This window comes from Punica granatum, chromosome 4, assembly GCF_007655135.1.
Source record: "Punica granatum isolate Tunisia-2019 chromosome 4, ASM765513v2, whole genome shotgun sequence".
NCBI lineage: Eukaryota > Viridiplantae > Streptophyta > Magnoliopsida > Myrtales > Lythraceae > Punica > Punica granatum.
This window is the reverse complement of record NC_045130.1, coordinates 1,780,703-1,801,825: the sequence shown is the minus strand read 5'-3', so window position 1 is coordinate 1,801,825 and position 21,123 is coordinate 1,780,703. Positions and strand designations below refer to the sequence as shown.

Here is a 21,123-nt window from a genome sequence, read left to right as displayed (position 1 = left end):
CCATACAATATAAAATCTATCACTATTGAACAATACAATATATACTGCCCACGTATAATAGCTTTGAAGAGTGCATATTATACATATGTAGCTTTTCTATTAGACATGCATTCCCGGAAGCGGCAGCAGGTGAGATTCTTCTTTTCCTAAACGGATGATCTAAGTTAGATGATATTGTGAATTGGGCCAGGCAAATAGGCCCCCATTGAGCAATTTGAGCTCGGGCTTGCATTTTCCAGGACAAAAAGTCATCGAGACAAGTAATTCAAGAGAAGTTGGAATTGAAGATTTGATCCTCCAACAGGTAATTCACGTGCGTCTCATGGGTAAATTTCCCCAGAGATACAAAACCTTTGCACGAACCACAAGATTGGTACAATTTTTTTTTTTTTAATAATTGCGTACAAAACGTTTTAAAATGTTTCAAACAAGTATGTTCCGGCAACTCCGATCTGACGTGTCAACTTTTCCAAACGTGACAGCTGACGTGTCCTACAAATATTTGGCATGACGCAAAAATATAATAAAATACTCATTTTAAAAAAAAAAAATTCTCTCTTCCTTTCCCTTCTCCTCTTCTCTTCTCTAACCTTAGCCAGACACTCCTCCTCGAACCTCCTCCATGAACTCCTCGTCGGAGTCCTCTCTCTCCACTTCAAGTTATCTCTCTTCCATTTTTTTTTCCTTTTCTTCTTAATTTTTTTTTACTGTATCGGGTTAGGACACTCCCACCACCGACCCCAACCCCCAGCCAAATTCAGGAGATCCTTATCAGCATCATAAAGATCAAGGTCTTAACGCCCGGGCAGGCCCACTAAGGGTAAAGCTCTCCAACTCAAGGAATTTCTCCATTCATAAGACTCTAACTCGAGACCTTAGTTAAAGAGAACATGTATTGAACCGTTTGAACTAACCATTCTATTATAACTCTTCTATTGAAAGTACTTTTGTCAGTTAGATCAAGTTCAACGGATCATATCTAATTAGTCCATATTATTGGTACATGTTAATTAATAATTAAGTTTCTTTCTTAAAAAATGAAAAATATGACTCGATAATTTTAAGGATATTTCAATATACGAAATTTTTTTAGAGTTATTTATATATCCATAAAATTAAATTCAGTAGCATATATTTTAAATGGATTGTTTTTATGAATTAAATATATCAATTTTAATTATAAGGTAAAATAATATATTATATTTGTACTTTTAATCTTATTAATTTATCATTTTTAAAAATTATTATAATATATAAAAGTTGAGGCGCACAAGATGAGCACTCTATTTAAGCTTGATCTTGAAACCCTTAGTTCCGCGATGATTGTCCTTATAGTTCCATTAAATGCATTTAGCCTTATTTAAAGCATATAAAAGCCGGGTCATGTAGACGAGAAAGTGCCACATAAGCAAAATCACAAACCACATATCCATGTTAAGGTGATTTTGTGGTTTCATTTCATAAACTTAGATTATGTTTGCTCGGGCATATTCGATGTATTTTAGTTGTGTCTATATCATTTATATCATTTGTATGTAATCAAATTTCTTGAAAAATAAGTTCTCTCAAAGAAGATAAAGGTTTAAACCTATCCATCTATCCTACCCTCGCTTTACTCTTCTCAGATTTTCTCGATAATGGAGAGAACTGTTTGATATATGTGAAATTGTTCAAGTTCAATGTGCGATGTGCCTATAAATACAAGAATGGAAACTTAGGTCTCCACCAATGAATTCGTGCCTACCTATTGCATTTATATTGCAAGAGTATTGTTATTTGCGTTTCTATAAGGATAGGGGACGTACTTATTTGCTTTTACAATTTCAACCATTAAATAGGTCCACTTGATAAATTATGTAGCTCTTACTGTATATTTTTCTTCATACTATATTTATTTACATACTATATGTCTTAATTATCCACGTTTGATCCTACAAAAATTGATAGAAAATTACCGCGCAAGTTACGGGTATCGGCTAATTCTTTTAACAAGATTTGCCCCATTTACTTAAGAGGGTGCAATTGGGAAAACGACACCCTCGATTGCTCATCCATTAAAATACAGATCGGATTTCATTGTTGATTAAAAAGAGCGAAAATGTACACTTTATTTCACGGAAAAAATACACTCGTTTATGGTTTCATCTTCTAGCTTCAATTTCTTCCACACGGGCATCAAAGGGTGTCGCGAGGTGCAGTACAACTCAGAGACAATCCTGAGCCGCTCTCATTCTGCATAGGAGCGACCTGAAGAAACCTGATTCCTCGACCCATTTATCTACGCTTGCTGTGCCCACTACTTCGGTCCCGCTCGCGATCCCTTTCCCTCGAGCCACGAGAGTGCCGCCGTTCTTCCTCCTCCCAGTCTGCCGGTTGTGGGGGAGGAGATGGCTCGTACCTTGATGGCTTCCTCTTGAAGTGTCTCTCATCATCACTCGATTCATAGTCCACTTGGCTGCTACTAGCCTTCCTCCCTCCTGACCCAGAAACAGAAGTTGACATTGGCTTCACTGAGGAAGATTTAGGGTCATCGTAGTACCCATTAGAAGCTGAGGAAGCCTTGTGGTGGTGGGAGCCTGAACCGCCAACTGGTGGGGGCTCAGCTGAGGAAGAAGATGACACCTTCCGCTTCTTTGTAGGCTCATTCTCGGGGAAGCTAATGCGAGAGAAGACGCTAGCCTTCTGCTTACGATCTAATGCTGCTGCTGCTGCTGCTGCGGCGGCTGAAGAGGAGGGCGTAGGCTTGGCGGGATCTGCAGATGGTGGCCTCTTTGAAGGCTCTGACCTGCTGTGGTGGTGATCGTGGTGACTCTCATAGTAGTCATGGTCTCCACGTTCTCTCTCACGGTCCCGGCGCTCCGACGAAGATTTCCTTTTCACCCCACGGTGGGATGGTTCGAGATTGTCTGTGGACCTATCCGGCGATGGCCTCTCAGCCCGATGACGATGGTGGAGATGATCACTCGGAGCACTGACAATTGACTTCTGCACCTATAAAGACAACTTCTGGTTATGTTGGCTGCTCATGGAAAAGTCATGATCATAAACGCTTACGATTAAACATTTGCTCCCTTTACATCGAAGAAAATATTTATTTATCACTAACAAGTGTTTTGTTTAGCGCATCTCAAATTCCTGAGAAAAGTCTCCTCATGCTTCCCAAACTCGATGCTGAGTTAAATTTTAAGAGGTACACTCCATGTCAAGATCTAATCAATCCCAACAAAATCCTGTGCCCTTACAGATTTCTTTGGTTCAATAATCAAACATCACATAATTCAGGAATCAGTCCTGGAATTTCAACCGAACAAAAGAAGCAAGTAGGCTAACTTTGGAGCTAACATAGAAAGCTTTGACAAAGTACATACTTTTGATTTCATGAAGGAAGAACTATCACCAGCACTGCCCATATCCCGACCGTAGTCCCTCTCTCTGGGCATCTCCCTCCTGCAAGGTTGAAAATACAATTGTTAGGATACCAATCATTAAGTATAAAGCATGCTTTCACAGTCTTCACTCCTATAGTAAGAGGGAAACCCAAATGAAAGCAGAGAAATTTCTATAGCACATCGACATGTTCCTTACAGACTATGTTTGCACTGTGGTAATTTTTTAAAATCAGAAAATAACGTAACTTTATTAAGCAGTTTCTATATCAGCATCTGACGCAAATGAGATACTAGAGCAAGTGAAGAGATCAGAAACAAACTCATGTATATCTACGGGAATCAATGTTTTTTTCTATAGCCATATATTATATGTTACAATTTACTTCGATCGCTCGTATTTTTGGTATTGACATGTGCTGAATTATCTGAGGTGAAACGGGTAAAAGGCATTTAGAAAAGCAAGCATAGGGTAGTTCTGTGGTGTAGAGTTGATTGCAATGGAAAACATTCAGAAAAGATATAATCCAACTAACAGAACACAGAAGGGTATGCTACCTTTCTCCTCGGCTCTCATTTTCGCGCTTCCTCCTTAGATCTGCTTTTCGAGCCTCAAACTCCTCTCTGCTCATGATTGGAGGACGTGGGCCATTCATATTCATACCCATACCAAATGGGGCAAGATCCCTAAGATCAATAGAAAAGCTCCTTAGTAAGCTCAAAATGCCAAAATGCCAAGAGAAAACAACAGAGACATGTTATTTTCCAAAGACGAGAATACAGATATCGTTTCAGAGATAGAAATTTAACCACAGTTCATAGACAAACCTTTGAGGAACAGGAGGCATCATATTCATATAAGCTTGAGAAGCAAAAGGATCCTGAGGAGGCATCACTCCAAATGGCATGTCTAGAGGGCCCATCCCATACCCCATATTATAAGGCATGGCATTAGCATAAGGACCCATGAATCCGTCCATTCCAGGCTGCATGCCATTCCAATATGGGTTAAAACCAGAGGGTCCAAGAGGCATCATGTAGTTCTCAGCAGCGAGATCCTGTGGTGTTCTCCATTGCATGTCTGCAAATTCCACAATATATGTTAACCCGTCGGAGGTTCATAACCATGTAAGAAGCACAAAAAAATAACAAGAGAAACAAGAGACAAACCATTAGCAGGTGCACGAACTTTCTTCTTTTTCTTCTTCTTCGCTGAAAGTAAACATTGAAACACATTATTATCAACATAAAAGTTCTCATTCACAAGCATTAATGTTTCTGGTAAGAATTCAAGCAAAATTGACAAAAGTGAGTAGATACAGACCAACTCAAAAAATGAGGAATAATGAAGACACTGAAGAATACTACAACTAAAGCAAGATGGGAAACTAGCAACTGATCCTATGAGAGTGTGTAAGAAAATAAAATCTAGATAAGGAAAGAAGGTGACTCTTATCCAACAACATTGGTATAGAAAGAACATACAATTCCCTCCACAACATCTCCAGTAAAGAGATGCAAAAGTTGCCAGAAAAACATGTGATCCAAAAGTACACACGAAATCAAGTGCTCTCGAATGTTTAGTATCTCCATGATATTTCCAAGACATAGCCATATTTTTAAATTGCAGTAACAACAGCTTCTTTCTATTTTTATCGTAAAAAAATCCATATACAATAAAAAAACCCCGGTATAAAAAACTGAAAGAACTGTGCACAATGGTAAGCCCAGGGTCCAACATGGACCGGATCTCCAAAAGCACCACCAAGCTTTTCACAGAATGAAGACGCCAGATACCTGCTTCGCCAGAGGCCACTTTCTGCTGCACTTCTTCGTCAGCCACTTTAGCACTACCTTGGGATGTGACCTCTCGCACACTCATAGACTCACGTGTAGCTTCAGAGACATCAGGTACTTTAGCATTCATCCCTTTATCTGACATATGCTGAGGAGCAGCAGACATTTTGACCTCATCTGCAGCAACATTTACATCTTGATTTTCTTCAATCTTCGTCGACAGTTGTTGCTGATTTCCCTTTGATGCAGAAGACAGTGTAGGGGATGGGATCTTGGGTTGTGGACCTCTAGCAGATTCCATATCTGGCAAGCAACCAAACTTCAGTATCTATGAAAGATCACAGGACAGAAAAGATAGAATTCTCCGGTCTGGAATTTAAGGGGAGTTCCATACAGACCTTGAACCTGAAAGGCACTTCCTGCATTTTCTGCACTACTGTTACCAGACTCCAAAATGCGATTGATTGTATCTCGGAGTGTCTTATTTGGTAGAAGATCGTCCGCCAGTATATTAGTGGCCCCACAGACGCACATTGCCTTCGAAATTATGTGATCCCTTATACCTGGATTTGCATTCAAAAAATGTCGAGTTTGGATCTACTTAACCAAAAATCTCAAGCAGCAGAACTATTGACGTCAGATCACTACAAACAGATTTCAGCCGGAAAAAAGTACTAATCAGTGGACAGCAAAGGGGAACTGAAAAGAAAATAGTGTAAATTACACATGGCGTCTAAATAAAATAATGCAACCTCCTTCCAACTTGAAAGGGCATACAGATATCTAAAACTTACATTTATCACAAAAACTATTGAAACAACACTTGCTAGTCAGCACAGCATCCTTCATTACTTCTTTGCACAATGGGCAGTGTAATTCAGGAGGAAGCTCGCCAATAGATCGCGTTGATGGTAATCCTTCAATTTCCTTCTCAAAAGCAGCCCTGTTTACAAAAGTTATGTCACATCATTCCCACAAGTAAGCATTGCAAACACAGACTCAGACTGGCACAGCAAAGGATTACTCACTCATTAGGCTTCAATGTAGCAACAACCCCACTTGGCAATGCATATGAGCCATCTGGAGTAGCCATCAGCATAGACTTTGGAATGCCAGTAGGTGGCTTCACTCTTTTGATGTCATAGTTTGGATCGCCATTGGTAGGACAATGCTGAATAAAGTGCCCTGAGAAAAGATCATCTGTTAGGAAACTTCAAAGTGCAGCTTAAGATGGAACTCCTGCTAGGAACATGAACATACCAGAAACATTGCACCTGTGGCACACATAGCCCTTTGGAGGTGTTTTCCGCTCCAAACCTATATAACAAGAGACTAGACTCAGTATTAACTCTACACGGAAAGCCTTTAAATATAAATATATAACAAAAGGGGCGGCACAAGAGGAAACAAAAGTTTTAGCAGATCAATCTACCAACCATAATAGAATAAAAATCAAAGTTAATCAGGTATAGAAAATCACCGAAACCACGTCCTCCCATACGTCCACCCATTCCTCTTCCAAAACCTCTACCCGGGCCAAATCCATCAGCACCTTGACTGCAAGTCCATTAAAACAGTGTCAGGCAACAGCCTACTAAAGACCAATTCGCCGAAAAAAGGTTAACAAGTAAGAGCATCTAACCGCTGCCAGTCTAGTGCGGGGGTATTAATCAAAGCTTTCAGTTTATTTTCTTCATCAGCTTTATTGGTAGGTGCAATCTCTGGAACCGGATTACTTGATTGAACTGGAAGCACTTCAGGAATTGCATATAGATCATTGCCAAACTCATCCCATTCAGAATCTTCTTGCTACAGCAAATTTAATCACAGATATCAATAACGCACATTTGGCCACGTGATGAGGAACACCCACAAGAAACAGATAACTTACATATTTCATTGAGGAGGAATCAGGACCTAAAATGCTACCCTTCCCAGGTTGAACATCTTCGACCTTATTCTCCACCTTCGGCCTGCATTATTCAACTCAAACAACTCTTAGAATCTCATCCTTCACAAAGATGCAATGAGGATATATCTATTTAATGATAAAACGGCATTAATATTACAGAAGATGAAAAGATGCTCTGACAGTATGGAGTTTATCCTCCTGTATTATAACTTGGAACTAATGCAGAGGTACTACAAGGAAAATGGATCAGGAGTTAAAAGGTTTGAGGTAGTACTCTTGTTCAGTGACAATGGGCATGCGAGGCCTCCCTGGAACTCGACGAATTAAAACAGACGTGTTTTTGGGTATCAACATTGCTTCATCCAGATACTCTGAAATTAGAAAATGGTGACACAGCAGCTATAAAACACTGGATAGGTTGAAATTCACATAAGGAAAGATAAATAACAAAGAACTCTGGAAAAGCATCAAAAGTTTCCTGGAGAGAAGCTTGACCAAACCCCTCCTACAAATAAATGATCCCACAACTACCCACCAAGATGTGCCTTAAACTGACTCGAGCTTAAAGTAACACTGAGAATGCAAACTCGTCTATGCTAAGCTTTTGAGCTGGATCGCATGAAAAGATGATGCATATCATAGACCACAACCTCCAGGAAATTCGTAAGTGCCGCAGCTGTGTTCACAGGTGAAAGCGATGCATACAGAATCTATTCAAAAAAAGGTGCCAATACAGCCTGAAACTCTCAAAAAATCAACAGGACAATGTTGTCTATGACGGGCACCTCCTTTTGCTTACGAACTCAGTCAAAATTTCAAGGCTATACCAAGGCAATGGCCACTAAATTTCGGGACAAGTCGTAAATATATTTCGACCTGAAGTAAGTAATCTACCCACCAGCACCACTATCCTCGATGGCAATACCCTCAGAATCATCATGTTTGAATTCAATGTTAAATTGACCGCGCTTAAAAGGCAGAAACCAACCTTCATTAGTTTGGGCGTTAGTGACCACCAGGTCGAAATCAGTGCCCCTGCCCAAATGCTTCGTTTCGAAAATTTTTTCTTTCAGGGCACCAACCGATATAAAGGGACCATCCATTGGAACTGAATCGTAATCTCTTGCACTCTTAAATTTATAGTATACCGCCATGGCAAGCAAAAGAAAAGAACTTGTTTTTTTTTTGTTTTTTTGTTTTCCTTCTTCAAACCAATATGGGAATCAACAAGCAGCAATATCGCCTTAAGCCGAAGGGATAATCATCAAGGCCTCTCAAAAAAAAAAAAATAGGGCCTGTATTCAACTTTATATTGAAAAACAAGAGAAAACAATAAGTACAGAAAGGGATGACACTTCTTTCTCTATCTCTCCTCCTTGGGAGCAAACAACAACGATCGGGCCAATCAGGCGTCCTTGAAGCTTCTCGCAGACCTAAAGCACGCAAATCCTCCGTCAACTAAGAACTTCGAATCTCATCTCCAGGCGACGATCCAAACCCTTCTCCTTCCGGATAATCAGTTCGATCGGATCAATAATCAATAGATCTTCGCTAAATCAGGAAGGGAACGCTTCAACGAGCCTCCAGAACATCCAATTCGGGTCAAATCCGAAGGTAATCCACCGAAGCACCGAGGCTCGCACAGCCGATCCGATCAGCGACAGAGAGCGGGGGAGACGAACGCTTGAATCTTCAATCAATCGGCTGGAGATCTCTTCGAGCAATCCATCCCTAACAGCTTGAAATGAAATCTCCTTTTTACAGAAGACTCCAGGCGAATTCTAGGGTTTCGACGATGAGCTCAGACAGAGTGGGAATGGCTGGATAGGACGAACGAGACGCGAGAGAGACAGCGGATGGAAACAGACGCGGCTGCTTATTTATAATTTTCTTTTTTAATTTTACTTTTTCTATTAATTAATTAGATTAGAAAATGACCAGAAAGGAAACTCCGCCGTCATCCCCAAGAGCCCCCGCCGCTACTATCACTTAAGATTTCTTGACAGCCAAGTAATTTATAGGCCCCGTTTGGTTTGCTAATAAGGAGACACAGAATCGTAGTCAGAACGCGCATCATTCCGAAGCCCGAAAGAATTACAAATTTGATTCCAAATAATATATTATTTCAACATTTTCCGCTGATTTCTTTATTTTCCTTAATTGGAATATATAGTATGTAATTAATCAAAATTCTAGTTCTGTACAAAAATTCATCCCTTGATCGATTTCTTTTATATCTCCAAATGTCTCGTACTGTCCTTGGATCGTCGATCGATATCTTTAAGCTCAAGAACGATATGTCGTGGACCTCGTGGTGTTATCCTTGAAGTGGTGAATTTTTAAGATTTGACGTGCGGTTTTTCATATTAGTCCATCCATTGATGAGATTTTATATGGGTATGGGCTTCCAATTACTTTGGGCCTGAAATGATCCCGCGATGAATATGGGCCGTTCTATCATATCTATTTCTGTATGGGCTTTTGTTTCGGCCCAATTTTGAAGTACGTTGGGCTAAAAAAAATTATGTATCATATCTAATTTTTTTAAAAAAAATTATGTAAACATATGCTCGCTCGGAGTCTCCCCCGTCTTCCTTTCTTGAACAAGTTTCTGGAAAAAAGAATATTAAAATAAAAATAGCTAGAAAATAACTATTAATTTTAAGATAATTTAAAATGTTTGAGACAATTAATTGATACTTCAAGGGTGTATATATACATATGTGTATGTATATTTATATATTACGCAAGTAACGGGAATTTTCGTGCGATATCTATTAACCACAGGACATGCCAATTGCTAATATATAGAAGGGAAAATAGCACCACAATACAATCTTTTGTCAATATATCAAATTTGAAACATAGTCTAGAAATTGGTTTAAAATGAAAACATTTTATTTTCGTTTCAAATTTGGCACACGGACAAAGATTCCGTTCAAAACCGACGGAATTGTAGACATGGCATGCATATTCACATGTGCTCCATTTGCCAATCAGGCACGCCACTTCAACAATTCTGCCGGTTTTGGACAGAATCTCGATGGTGTGGTGGATTTTATCACGAAAATAAAAATATTATGCATTTTCAGATAGTTTTTTAAAGGATATGTCAAATTTAATCTATTAGCGAAACGTTGTGCCTATAAATATAATGATATTTATAATGTGTTTGGTTTTTTAATTAAGTTGAGTTTTGATTTTAATTGGGTTATAATGATTGTATTGTTGAATTATAAGAAAATAGTGTGAAAAAGTAATGAATAATTGAGAAAAATTAGTATTAAAAATTAAATTGAGTATAATGGAGTTGTATGTAGATTTATGTATGGGGTCCACCTTTTTTACTTTGAGAATATGATTTTTGTTGTGTAGTGAGTAGAGTTAAAGTTAGAGTTAAAATTTTAAAATGTAGTTGCGAAATCAAACGGAGCATTTATTCTATTAAAAGGACGCGGCCAAAAACAGAAAAAGGAAAAGAAATGAGCTAGAGAAAGGAATAGAATACATAGTTGCTAGCTGAGGAATAAAGGCATTATGGATTCAAGGGTGTGCATCAAGGGGTATCAGTTATTTGCTGGTTTTGCCATGTCAGGACAAGTTGACTACGAAAGATTGATGAAATGAACTCTGCTGTTAACAGTGATCGTGTATTACGCTGCGTTCTTTTTGTTGAATCGAGAGATCACCTATTTTTTGCTTGTCCTATTGCAAAGAGTATCTGTTATGATCAATGAAAGTACTGATACTTGCCGAGAAAAAAAAAAGTACCGATATTTATTCATAAAAGAAGTAATTAATTAATGTAGATGGAAAAAAAGAGTTCCTTCTTCTTCTTTTTTTACCTTTTTTTGTCAATATTTTTGGGAAAAAATTTCAATCGGACGTTTCACGAAGGGAATCAAACTACATTTATATATCATTCTTAATTGAAAAAAAATCGTAGTGTTGGATAAGGTTTGATATAGTGGTTTATAATTTAATTTATTAATTAACGAGTGAAAATGCATACATGTGAAGAGGACATGTGATGATATTCTAGTCCATAATTTTTAATGATTATTTATTTTTTTATTATCAGAGAGATTTATGAAAGATATTATGAAATTGGTGAAAAAAGGGGCACATGAAAAAATAGAAAGTCCTATCTATATCTATATATAATATATCAAAATGGAAGAGCGGAATCGTGGGAGCTACAATTGAAAATACTCAGTACTTGGTAAAATGTCATCGATTACTCGAATCACTATATTTAATAACCCTCGCAATTTCACGTGAATTGACCTTTTATTTTAAGTTAAATGAACTTATATTATATTTTATTAGTGTTATATTCAACGAATGTTAAAAATTTGTCTAAATTATTTGTATGTAATAATATATAATAAATTATTTTTGAAAAATTAAAAATTTTCTCGATAATCGGTATGAACTCAATGAAATATGCGATATACTTCAAGTTTAATATTGTGCTAAATTCTCTATAAATACCCAAAAAAAATCATTTCATCCATTATCTTTCTATTCGCTATATTTTTTTCCTAATCACGAATACATATTATAAGATTATGGTCTCTCTATAAGCCTATTGTCCAGTTTATATGTCTAGACTACGTGTTTATTTATTGTGATCGTGATTTTACTCATATGACTGCCTTTTTTCATTTTTTATTTATATTCATTTGTAAGTTGCATGTATTTGATTATCTATTTTGTAAAAAAAGATGAAAAATCAACCAGCAACGCACGAGATCAACCAGTTAATAATCATCGATTTTAGGATTTATTTATTCCAGGTTAAAAGCGAGTTTTATTGCACTAAACCCATTTTATCAGGTGACTTCCTATTTTCTTTTCTATGGGCAGATGACTTCCTATTTTCTTTTCTATGGGCAGATGACTTCCTATCTTCAAGTCTATAAACTTCCTTTCAATCTACCAACATAGGAACTGTCGAACAATAATTGTGGAGGTAACAGAAAGGCCTAAGGTGGAGAATATCACTTTTCACGTTGATTGGAGGGACATCCATTGGGCTGTTTTACATCATTATGATTGGAATTATCTCACTTTACATTCAAACACGATTCTCATAATTGGAATTGCATAATTCGATTTCCATATCACGTGCCAAAGAAATACTATACACCGCTGGCAACTGCAATTCACTTCAAATACGTTTAAGGCTAGGTTTAGTTCATCGGAATCGAAAGAAATGGAATAAAATGGATATTTCAATACTTTCTCTGTTTTTTAAATGTCTCTTGTATGAGTTGAAAAGAATTTATTCCAATAGAAAGATCTAGTCTCTCCAACTTGAAGAAATTATATTTTTCTAAAGTAAAAAACTTAAATAATACTCATTCCATCACTTCAACTAGCTTTTATTTAAATATGTAATTTTCTTTGAGGTTTTATATATCTAAATATATGGATAAATTGATATATTGATAAATAAGTTCAAACCTTTTCCAGCGAAAAGAAATAAAAAGTTTATCATTTTCAGTTACATTCACTCCTATTTTTCAAATTCAACTAAAAAATTCATTTTTCCTCCCTAAAATTATATTTCACAATATAAAATCCATTTCATTCTTTTTATCTATATTGCAGCGCACTAAACGTAATCTAATTCTTTCAGGTGAAATAATTAGATAAGTAATCAATGATAAAGATTTCCAAACGTATGTGTACGAATCGACGTGCCAATCACTAGTGGAGTACGTACCCGATCCCGACTTTACTCATCAATTGCATGTACTCTTTCAATTAATTCGTTTCTGTAACTTCCACTGGGAGCCTTTTGAGAATGCGTCACTACCTCATCACTCAAATAAATAAACCACTTTTCATGTTGCTCCTGCTGAAATGAGATAGACATATTTGTGTTTGGTATTAGAGTTGAGATGAGTTTTAATTTTAATTGATATGTAATGATTGTATTGTTGAATTATGGGAAAAAAATGGAAAAAAATAATAATAAATACTTGAGAAAAAGTAATGATTAAGTAATGATTGTATTGTTGAATTGTGAAAAAAGTAATAATTAGTTGAGAGAATTTGGTATTAAAAATTAAATTGAATGGTTAAAAAAATTGAAGAAAGAAGAAAGAAAAAATAATAATTGTGTTGTTGAATTGAAGATAAGTGGAGTTGAGTTGAGTTGATTTTAAAAAAATTATAGTGCCAAACATACCTAATTGTGCCGTTTTAAATTACTTGGTTGCCCTTATCTCACTTTCTCCTTCAACCCAATGTTCATCTTTGGGATTACACAGTCCGATTTATATATCACGTGCCAAAAGAATACTATACGTACTAATGATCCATGTTAGCTGCGTTTAACGTAATTTTTTTGGGTGAAATAATCAGATATTAATCAATGGTAAAGATTTCCAACTTATAAATGCAACGTGGCAATCACAAGGGGATTATGTACCCGCTCCCGACTTTACTCATCAACAACTTGAACTCTTTCAATTAATTCAGTCCTGTCACTTCCGCTGGGAGCCTTTTGAATGCGTATGTTACTTCCTTATAACTCAAATGAATAAGTACTTTCTTTCTTTTTTTTCTTCCATTATTTTCTTTTCTTCATAGATAAAAGTTGTAATTCCAGAATAAAACATTTAAATTTACTCCTCCCAATAATATAATGCCCCATTTGAAATTTAAATTTGTATTCCCCTTCTTATGAGACCTAATATACTTTATGTTCTCCTTTTTATGGAACCTATAATATATCATTTACCACTCATGAACAACTTAATATCAAATTTGCTTAATTTAAAAAGATGTCACAGACAAATATACACGTATATATACACGCATATGTTATATATATGTATGTTCACTTTTGATCTTTACTATATTATTCAACTTTCCAAGTTTTGTGTATTCTCTCTTTTTATTAATTGCCCTCCAGTGGAAAACAATATTCTTTCCCGTTGGAATCCCTTTTCATATCCAAATGTATACCTCGATCGGAAATATGTTACTTAATTTGGGTAGAAAAAATTATTTCAAATTAGAAGATTAATAAAAGGGATATAACTAACAAGCTATTGGTTGAAGTGGTACGCAACCTTCACCCTTAGGAGGAGAACACGAGTTCGGAGGGGGAGTAATCTTTAAATACTCCATCCCCTGGAACTGTGAGAGCAATATCTCCCATAATTTTATCTACCAAAAAAATAAAAGGATATATGTATATATCATATCATATACTTGAAGCTCTCCAAAGTGTATTATATAATTGCATGGTCATAGAGTAATTATTATCTCATACCATAATCCGATAAATTAGCTGACTGGCATGGAGAAATGGTTTTCTTAATTTATTGATAAAATTGTACATAAGAATAATTAAGAGTCATAAGAAAACCATTAATTCCCGAAAGGAGAAAACACATATTATAACAATCCTCTCTTCCCCTCACCTTTCTCAAGCATCCAACTATCCTCGTCGAGCTCGAGGAATTTATTTACCCACTCTAGACCATAGGATCCCCCGGTCGAGAAGTCAAAGAACTCGTTCACGTCGAAGTTGACATCTAAGTTGGCCGTGGTTTTAGTCCCTTGGTTCTCATCGGCCTGGACGGATTCCACCAGCTTCGGGGGTGGGGCAGATTCCTGGGCGGGGGAGGGCTGCTGTGTCTTCTCCTTCTGGTTTATTTTCTTGCTCAAATGAGAATTCCAGTAGTTCTTAATCTCGTTGTCTGTTCTCCCTGGAAGTCTCCCCGCAATCAAGGACCACCTGTACGTACATACGTGCATAGTGTATCCCGATAATTCCGTCAGATTAATCTCATCACATACACGCTATAACATAAAGTACCTTTTAATTTGTTGCAATGCACACTCATAATTGAAGACGTTTTCTTCAGTTGTAAAATTAGTACGTAAACTGAATTTCAGTCGGCAGTGGGTTAATTACCTGTTACCGAGGAGCTTATGAAGCCGGAGTATCAAGTCCTCTTCCTCGTCCGAAATGTTGCCTCTCTTGATGTTCGGTCTAAGGTAATTCAGCCACCTCAGTCTGCAGCTCTTCCCGCATCGGTTCAAACCTGCACGGACGCGCGGTCGGACCGAGCTCTTTGGTTAATCGAAATCAATGTGAACTGTAAAGAGCACAATGCACTTGATTTGACCAATTCAGACGACATTGAGAGCTACCTTTTAAGTACTAATTTGCACTTCTAGAATAAGTTGATATATAAATACAAATATATATATATGTGTGTGTGTGTGTGAGGGGTGAATATACCTGATTTCATAGCAATAGTTTTCCACCTCTTGGGCCCATGGATTTCGATGTACTGGGAGAGCTTCTGGTCTTCCTCGGCTGTCCACGCTCCTTTGTTCATTACCTTCTTAGCGTTAGCTCTGTCATTCCTCGGTGCCATTTCTGGACGACGTGCCGGGGGACGACTGACAATAAAAGTGATAAACAAACAGACAGATGGATGGATAAAATGGAGAGACACGCGCACACACTTGACTTGAGAGACTCGAGAAAGAGATGAGAAACTGTTTGGGCAGAATCAGCTATAGGGCAGCATTTTCGGGGGTGGTGGAGGGCGTAAAGGGAGAGAGAAGTCAGGAGTGAGAGAGGTGAGAGTGGTGATGGTAGTACTAAGAAAAGAAAAGAAAGCTATATATTGGGGTGGGGGGTGGAAGACAATCTTGGCTAGTATTGCTTTTGTAATTATGAGAGACAACAAACACAAACACTCACACAGAGGGCAACGGATGGAGCTGTAGCTGTTTGCTCTTATTGTCTGGGCGAGTGTGTGTGTGTGTGTTCATATTAGAGAGAAATTAATGTACAGAGATAGCTAGCTATTGTTAGTGGGTGTCTTAAAGAGAGAGACAAGAAAGTGTGTGAGCGATTGATCAGTTATATTGCTCTCTCAGTCTCATGTGTGTGTGTGTGTGTGTGTTTGTTGATGATGAGAATGAGTATAAAGTCATGGCCATATAAGAGAGAGAGAGAGAGAGAGAGAGAGAGAGGGGTAAGGTTTGGTGGTTGGACTGACGAAGGATTGAAGAGTCAGTACTCTCAAATCTATCTACCCGTCTTCTTTCCAATTCTTCTTCTTCTTCCCTTTATTTTATTTTTCTATTGGGAGGAAGACGCAGACATAGGCCCCAACTACCAGTTAATACAGTCCCTTTGTGAGAAAGGGAAGTATGTATGAGTGATCATATAGATACTTACATATATACATGCGTGTGTGTATATATATGTATAATTATAGTTATGTATATTTTTTTTCCTGAGGGCTTAGTTTTATGAGCACATCATCATTTTGCTTGGTTTGATGAGATTCAAAATGGGTCTGGTCTAATTTTGAATGGGAATTAACAATGTGAAATTAATTAATTAATATGTTTGTACGAATTCATTAACATACATGAGGTACAGAAAGGATTAAGCGGCATTTATTTCCTTGAAATCTTAAATTCGAGAATTGTGAATAAAAAATATTCTTAATTGAGAGAATTTTATCTTTAATTCGTCCATCTAGTTCGATCTGAATTAGTCAAAATCTGTTAAGCTTTCGGATACCATGATACATTGAAAAAAAAATAGGGAGCTGAGCTTAATTTTATATGTGTGTGTATATATATATATATTGTTCTAGAATTTTCCCATTGGCATCGAACTTTGAATCAATGATCCCCACTATATTAAATAATAGTACGATTCGTGTGAAAACGATGATAAGAAATTCTTATATACAGATCCTGTACACAACATTTAAGTTGAGCAAGAATATCGATTTACAGATGATTGATGAGTTTTACCCGATCGATGACACAAATTAATCAATGAGTGACGAAATTGAGTAGAAAGACACATTGATTTTCTGCAAAATGGGTAATCTCGGGTTCCCCGGCAAACTTTCAATGATCCCATGCGAGAACTGATCATAAAGCCCTAATTTCAATACATCATTAATAAAATAATAATAATAAAAGAAAAGAAGTCCCTGCTTTGTACGCATACGAGTACGTACTTGCCACGTCAAATTTCTCTCTAGCCAGCAAAGCTTATTACAATATTAATATTTTTCGGCGTGAACTGTGATATTCAGAAACCGACTAATTTGGTCTAGCATGGTCAATCCACTAAGGAATAAAACTCTTTTAAAGTAAATTTTCTACATTCATAAGACTCGAATTCGAGATTTTGTTTAAGCGGAATAAACGTTAAATTGCTTCAACGATCTCACGATGGTACAATATTAATTTATAAAAAAATCAACCTAAGACATGACACGTGCTGCCGAGAGATTGGCTGGTCGCTGAAGATAGGCCTTTGTGTTCGTCCTAAAAAATTGTTCATCACGTGCCAAGTTAAAGAGATATCATTAATTCCATCTAGCTTCAAGTTGAAATTGTTATGTGTTTAATTTAGTTAATTACTGAAAAAATAATTTCCCTGGGCCTAATTAATTTGACCGTCTCTTGAGATTGAGGCCATATGCCCCAATCCCCAATTTGCGTGAAAATGCATTATTTATTGATCATTCATGCTAAGTTGCTAACTAGTACGTGCCATATCTATCACTGCACTGTTAGAAATAATCTTGTGCAAGTAATTAATCATTGCCAAAGGGGTGCGCCATTTGTAGCACAACTCCGAGTCGGAAGATGATATGTACACATTGTATGTGATTTTACATATCAATCGAAGAGGCCATCTATTAGACATTGGATATCAACTTCTGAAATCAAAACTCGATGTTGCTAGCTAGAAAGGGGAGAAGAACCAATTTTTGAACATATAATCGTTTGAATATATGATTGGTGCACATATATATGTATATATATTGTGTTCCGATTCCAAGCATCATATAGAGATCATGTTATGATCAATTTGCTTTGATTAATTATTAATAAGCCGAAGAGAGAATTAGTTTCTTCGCAGGGGAAGCGTTTTCTTTTGGACAACCCGGATTGATGGTACGTTCTTATGCCAATTTTCTTGAACATGTTACATGTATATGGATACAAATTCTAATATAATGCTCATGAAATATTGACAGGTAATATTCAACCAAATAAAAATATATTGACATGTAATGATAGTTTTCCAGCAGGGAAAAAAAAAGGCAAGTGAAGATAGTCATGTTAATTTGACTATCATTCTATGAAAGTGACATTATTGCCAATGTCAATTGGAATGATCTCACCTAAACCATCGCAAATAATAATAATGTATGCAAAGTGACCATTGGAGGTTAATAGCTTGTTTGGCTTCAAAATATAATTTTAAAATTCTATTTTAACTTAACTCTACTCACAACAAAACAAAATAACTTATACAAAATTAAATGGTGAGTTCCATTTATACTACTCATTTTCCACAATAAAACAAAATAACTCATACAAAATCAGAAGGTGAGCTTCATTTATATCACTCTTTTTAAAAATCAAAATATAATTTTAAAATTATACTTTAAAACCAAACGTAACATTAATATTCAAATCATTTTTTTTATCCTACTCCATTATTTTCATATAGGTTGTAGACTTTCCTATGCATGATAAAATTTTATATTTATACATATACATATACATACGTGAGACTATATATCTTCCATTCTAAGGAAGAAACATATGTGTCTCTCCGGTCATTCTCTCTTAAATTTATGGGAAAAAGTATAGTTTTATACTCTGTTTGATTTTGCAATCGAATTTTAAAATTTTAACTCTAACTCTAACTTTACTCATTACACAATAAAAATCAACTCTTCAAAGTAAAAAAGGTGAGGGCCATACATAAATTCACATACATCTCCATTATACTCAATTCAATTTTTAATACTAAATTCTCTCAACTATTCATTATTTTTTCACACTTTTTCTCATAATTCAATAAAACAATCATTACAACCAAATTAAAATCAAAACTCAACTCAACTCAACTCTAAAACCAAATAATCACTGCACATTTAGTTACTTTTATATTTTCATTCTTTTTTTCTTATTTTTTCATATTTTCGTCATATTTCTTTGCTTTCTTTTCTGTTTTGGTCCTATATGTTGATTTTTATTCTATTCTTGTCCTTCCATAACCTTTTTTTTGTTATGTAATGCTGATTTGTACAAATATGTGGGGCCCGTAATAGACCACATTGCCAGATATGACTGAGGCGTTTGATTTCAGAGTTAAGGTAATTTTGATTTTGATTGTGGAAAAGGACAAATGTTGTATAGTGTGTTGAATTAAAGTTAAAGTTGACTTGGGAAATGTGTATTTTTGTTGTGTAGTGGGTTGAGTTAAAGTTAAAGTTAAAATTTTTGTGATTGTAACTCTGAAAATAAACGGGCCTGACATGTTTTTGTTTCAACCAAACCTGACCAAAACTAATTCCGGTTAAGACCTTGCTTACCCACCAGCTTTGGACTTCAAATACGTCTCTTCCACTTCCTTCTTTTAAGTTGAAGAAAACAAGAAACTATGAGATTTTATTGCCCCATTGAACGACACTCTTAAATTTACAATACTCATCTTCTAATCTTCATTGCTTTATCTTGGTGTTAAAATGATTAGATTTTCATTTTTTTTCTTAACATAATCAGCCATTAATACAAGGTTGTCACAAGCTGCTCTGCTAATCTATCCTAGTCATTGAAACTCGATTAAAAGAAGACTCATTTGACTTATAAAGCAGAGCACTAAAGAAAGGAGGATAGATTAAAAGAAGATGATTGTGTTTGTGTGTTGTCTTTTGCTTAATCCACTTCGCAACACTTCAAATTGCTTCGTCATTTGCTTGAACACTAGCTTCCCTTTCTCTCGCGCGATTTACAGCCCCTCTACATAAAAAAAAAAACAGAGTTCTGCAACTGCACACCATTGTTCTTCCTCCCATCTCTGTAAATCTGAAACTTTTCTCTCCCACTCTTATGCTTAAATTCCATATACAAAAGCCAACAAGACTACAATTTCTTGAGCATTTATTCCTTCCTTCTCTTGGCTGCTAGAGACAACAATTGGGTTGATTTCTTTCACTCGGTCATGAATTGGGTGGTGTTGTCTACGAGCTTAGAGATGTTGGCCTCACCAATACATCAAGCCCTCGTTTCTTGCTTGATGTTGAGTTGTTGACAAAATTAGAGCAACCCATGCCCTAGCTACAATTCTAGCTAAGTTGCCCCACATTCGTCTAAGGAAAAAAGGCATGCCCTCCATAGCATCTTGGAAAGAATAAAACACAAATCAAGAGAAAATAAAGAACTTCAGAGATAGAGAGCCATGAAGCTCGAAAGAACAAAGGAATAGAGAAAGGACACAAGGGGAAAAAGCTTCCCTCTTTCGATTGTTGAAGAAAAAGGATAAGAAAGACAACCGGTATGGTCATAGTTAGTCCGATAATTGATATATGCGGGAACTACTGTCATCAAACTAATAGTCAGTTTAGTTCAACAATAATACGAAAATTGCCATGTGTTTGTTATTTATTGCCTTTCTCTAATATGGGCAACCAAGACACTACAACTCATTATTATTAACAGTACTAGTTACAGAAGGTTTGAAATAGAAATGGAGTAAAGGAATAGGATCAAAATAGAAAGAAAAAAAAAAGGATGAAATTAAAAAAAAGTGAGTAAAGTAATAGGACTAAGAGTATAATTTTCCCTAACTTTATTACTATTCAGACAGAGCTCAGTAATGGGTCGATGTCCGTGTAGTCATGTCCGTGTAGTCTCCGGGCACCTATATACAATAAAGGAAATAGTGGTAGGAATAAATATATATCATTAAATGAGAAAATAATATTATTTAAATATTATAAAAATATTGGGAATTATGGTCACATCACTATTATTTTTGAGGTTGAATCTTTGTTGGGTTTGTTTGTAATGAAAATGATGGGACCAAAAGAGTGGAGTTGAATCTTTGTTGGGGTGACAGACCATATATTAAGTTTGTGGGAGTGACATAATTATATTATAAGGCGGCTCATATATATATATATATATATATAGTCATAGAGACTCATAAGCACA

General features: G+C 36.2%; 2 protein-coding genes across 2 annotated transcripts; both read right to left on the bottom strand.

Annotated features, from left to right (window-relative positions):
• Positions 1 to 1,983: 1,983 nt before the first annotated feature.
• Positions 1,984 to 8,967, bottom strand: LOC116203951 (E3 ubiquitin ligase PQT3-like). The gene is made up of 15 exons (XM_031535942.1): positions 8,084 to 8,967; positions 7,370 to 7,466; positions 7,075 to 7,156; positions 6,826 to 6,992; positions 6,664 to 6,740; positions 6,444 to 6,500; positions 6,212 to 6,368; positions 5,978 to 6,126; positions 5,582 to 5,746; positions 5,184 to 5,486; positions 4,557 to 4,598; positions 4,215 to 4,467; positions 3,945 to 4,073; positions 3,369 to 3,447; positions 1,984 to 2,991 (listed from the first exon to the last, which is right to left on the bottom strand). The coding sequence occupies exons 1-15, from the start codon at positions 8,247 to 8,249 to the stop codon at positions 2,275 to 2,277; spliced, it is 2,640 nt and encodes an 879-aa protein (XP_031391802.1). The 5' UTR covers positions 8,250 to 8,967; the 3' UTR covers positions 1,984 to 2,274.
• A 5,447-nt stretch (positions 8,968 to 14,414) lies between these two features.
• Positions 14,415 to 16,038, bottom strand: LOC116202629 (transcription factor MYB114-like). The gene is made up of 3 exons (XM_031534225.1): positions 15,365 to 16,038; positions 15,035 to 15,164; positions 14,415 to 14,854 (listed from the first exon to the last, which is right to left on the bottom strand). Exons 1-3 carry the CDS (start codon positions 15,501 to 15,503, stop codon positions 14,512 to 14,514), a joined length of 612 nt encoding a protein of 203 aa, XP_031390085.1. The 5' UTR covers positions 15,504 to 16,038; the 3' UTR covers positions 14,415 to 14,511.
• Between the last annotated feature and the right edge of the window lie 5,085 nt (positions 16,039 to 21,123).

Excerpts from the sequence above, each read along its gene's own strand:
- LOC116203951 (XM_031535942.1), bottom strand. The coding sequence starts at position 8,249 with ATGGCGGTATACTATAAATTTAAGAGTGCAAGAGATTACGATTCAGTT. Across the intron at positions 6,369-6,443 it reads CCACAGGTGCAATGTTTCTG|GGCACTTTATTCAGCATTGT; the intron begins GTATGTTCATGT and ends ATCTTTTCTCAG. Across the intron at positions 2,992-3,368 it reads CTTCCTTCATGAAATCAAAA|GTGCAGAAGTCAATTGTCAG; the intron begins GTATGTACTTTG and ends TTGTCTTTATAG.
- LOC116202629 (XM_031534225.1), bottom strand. The coding sequence starts at position 15,503 with ATGGCACCGAGGAATGACAGAGCTAACGCTAAGAAGGTAATGAACAAA. Across the intron at positions 15,165-15,364 it reads AACTATTGCTATGAAATCAG|GTTTGAACCGATGCGGGAAG; the intron begins GTATATTCACCC and ends GCGTCCGTGCAG. Across the intron at positions 14,855-15,034 it reads CATAAGCTCCTCGGTAACAG|GTGGTCCTTGATTGCGGGGA; the intron begins GTAATTAACCCA and ends ATGTACGTACAG.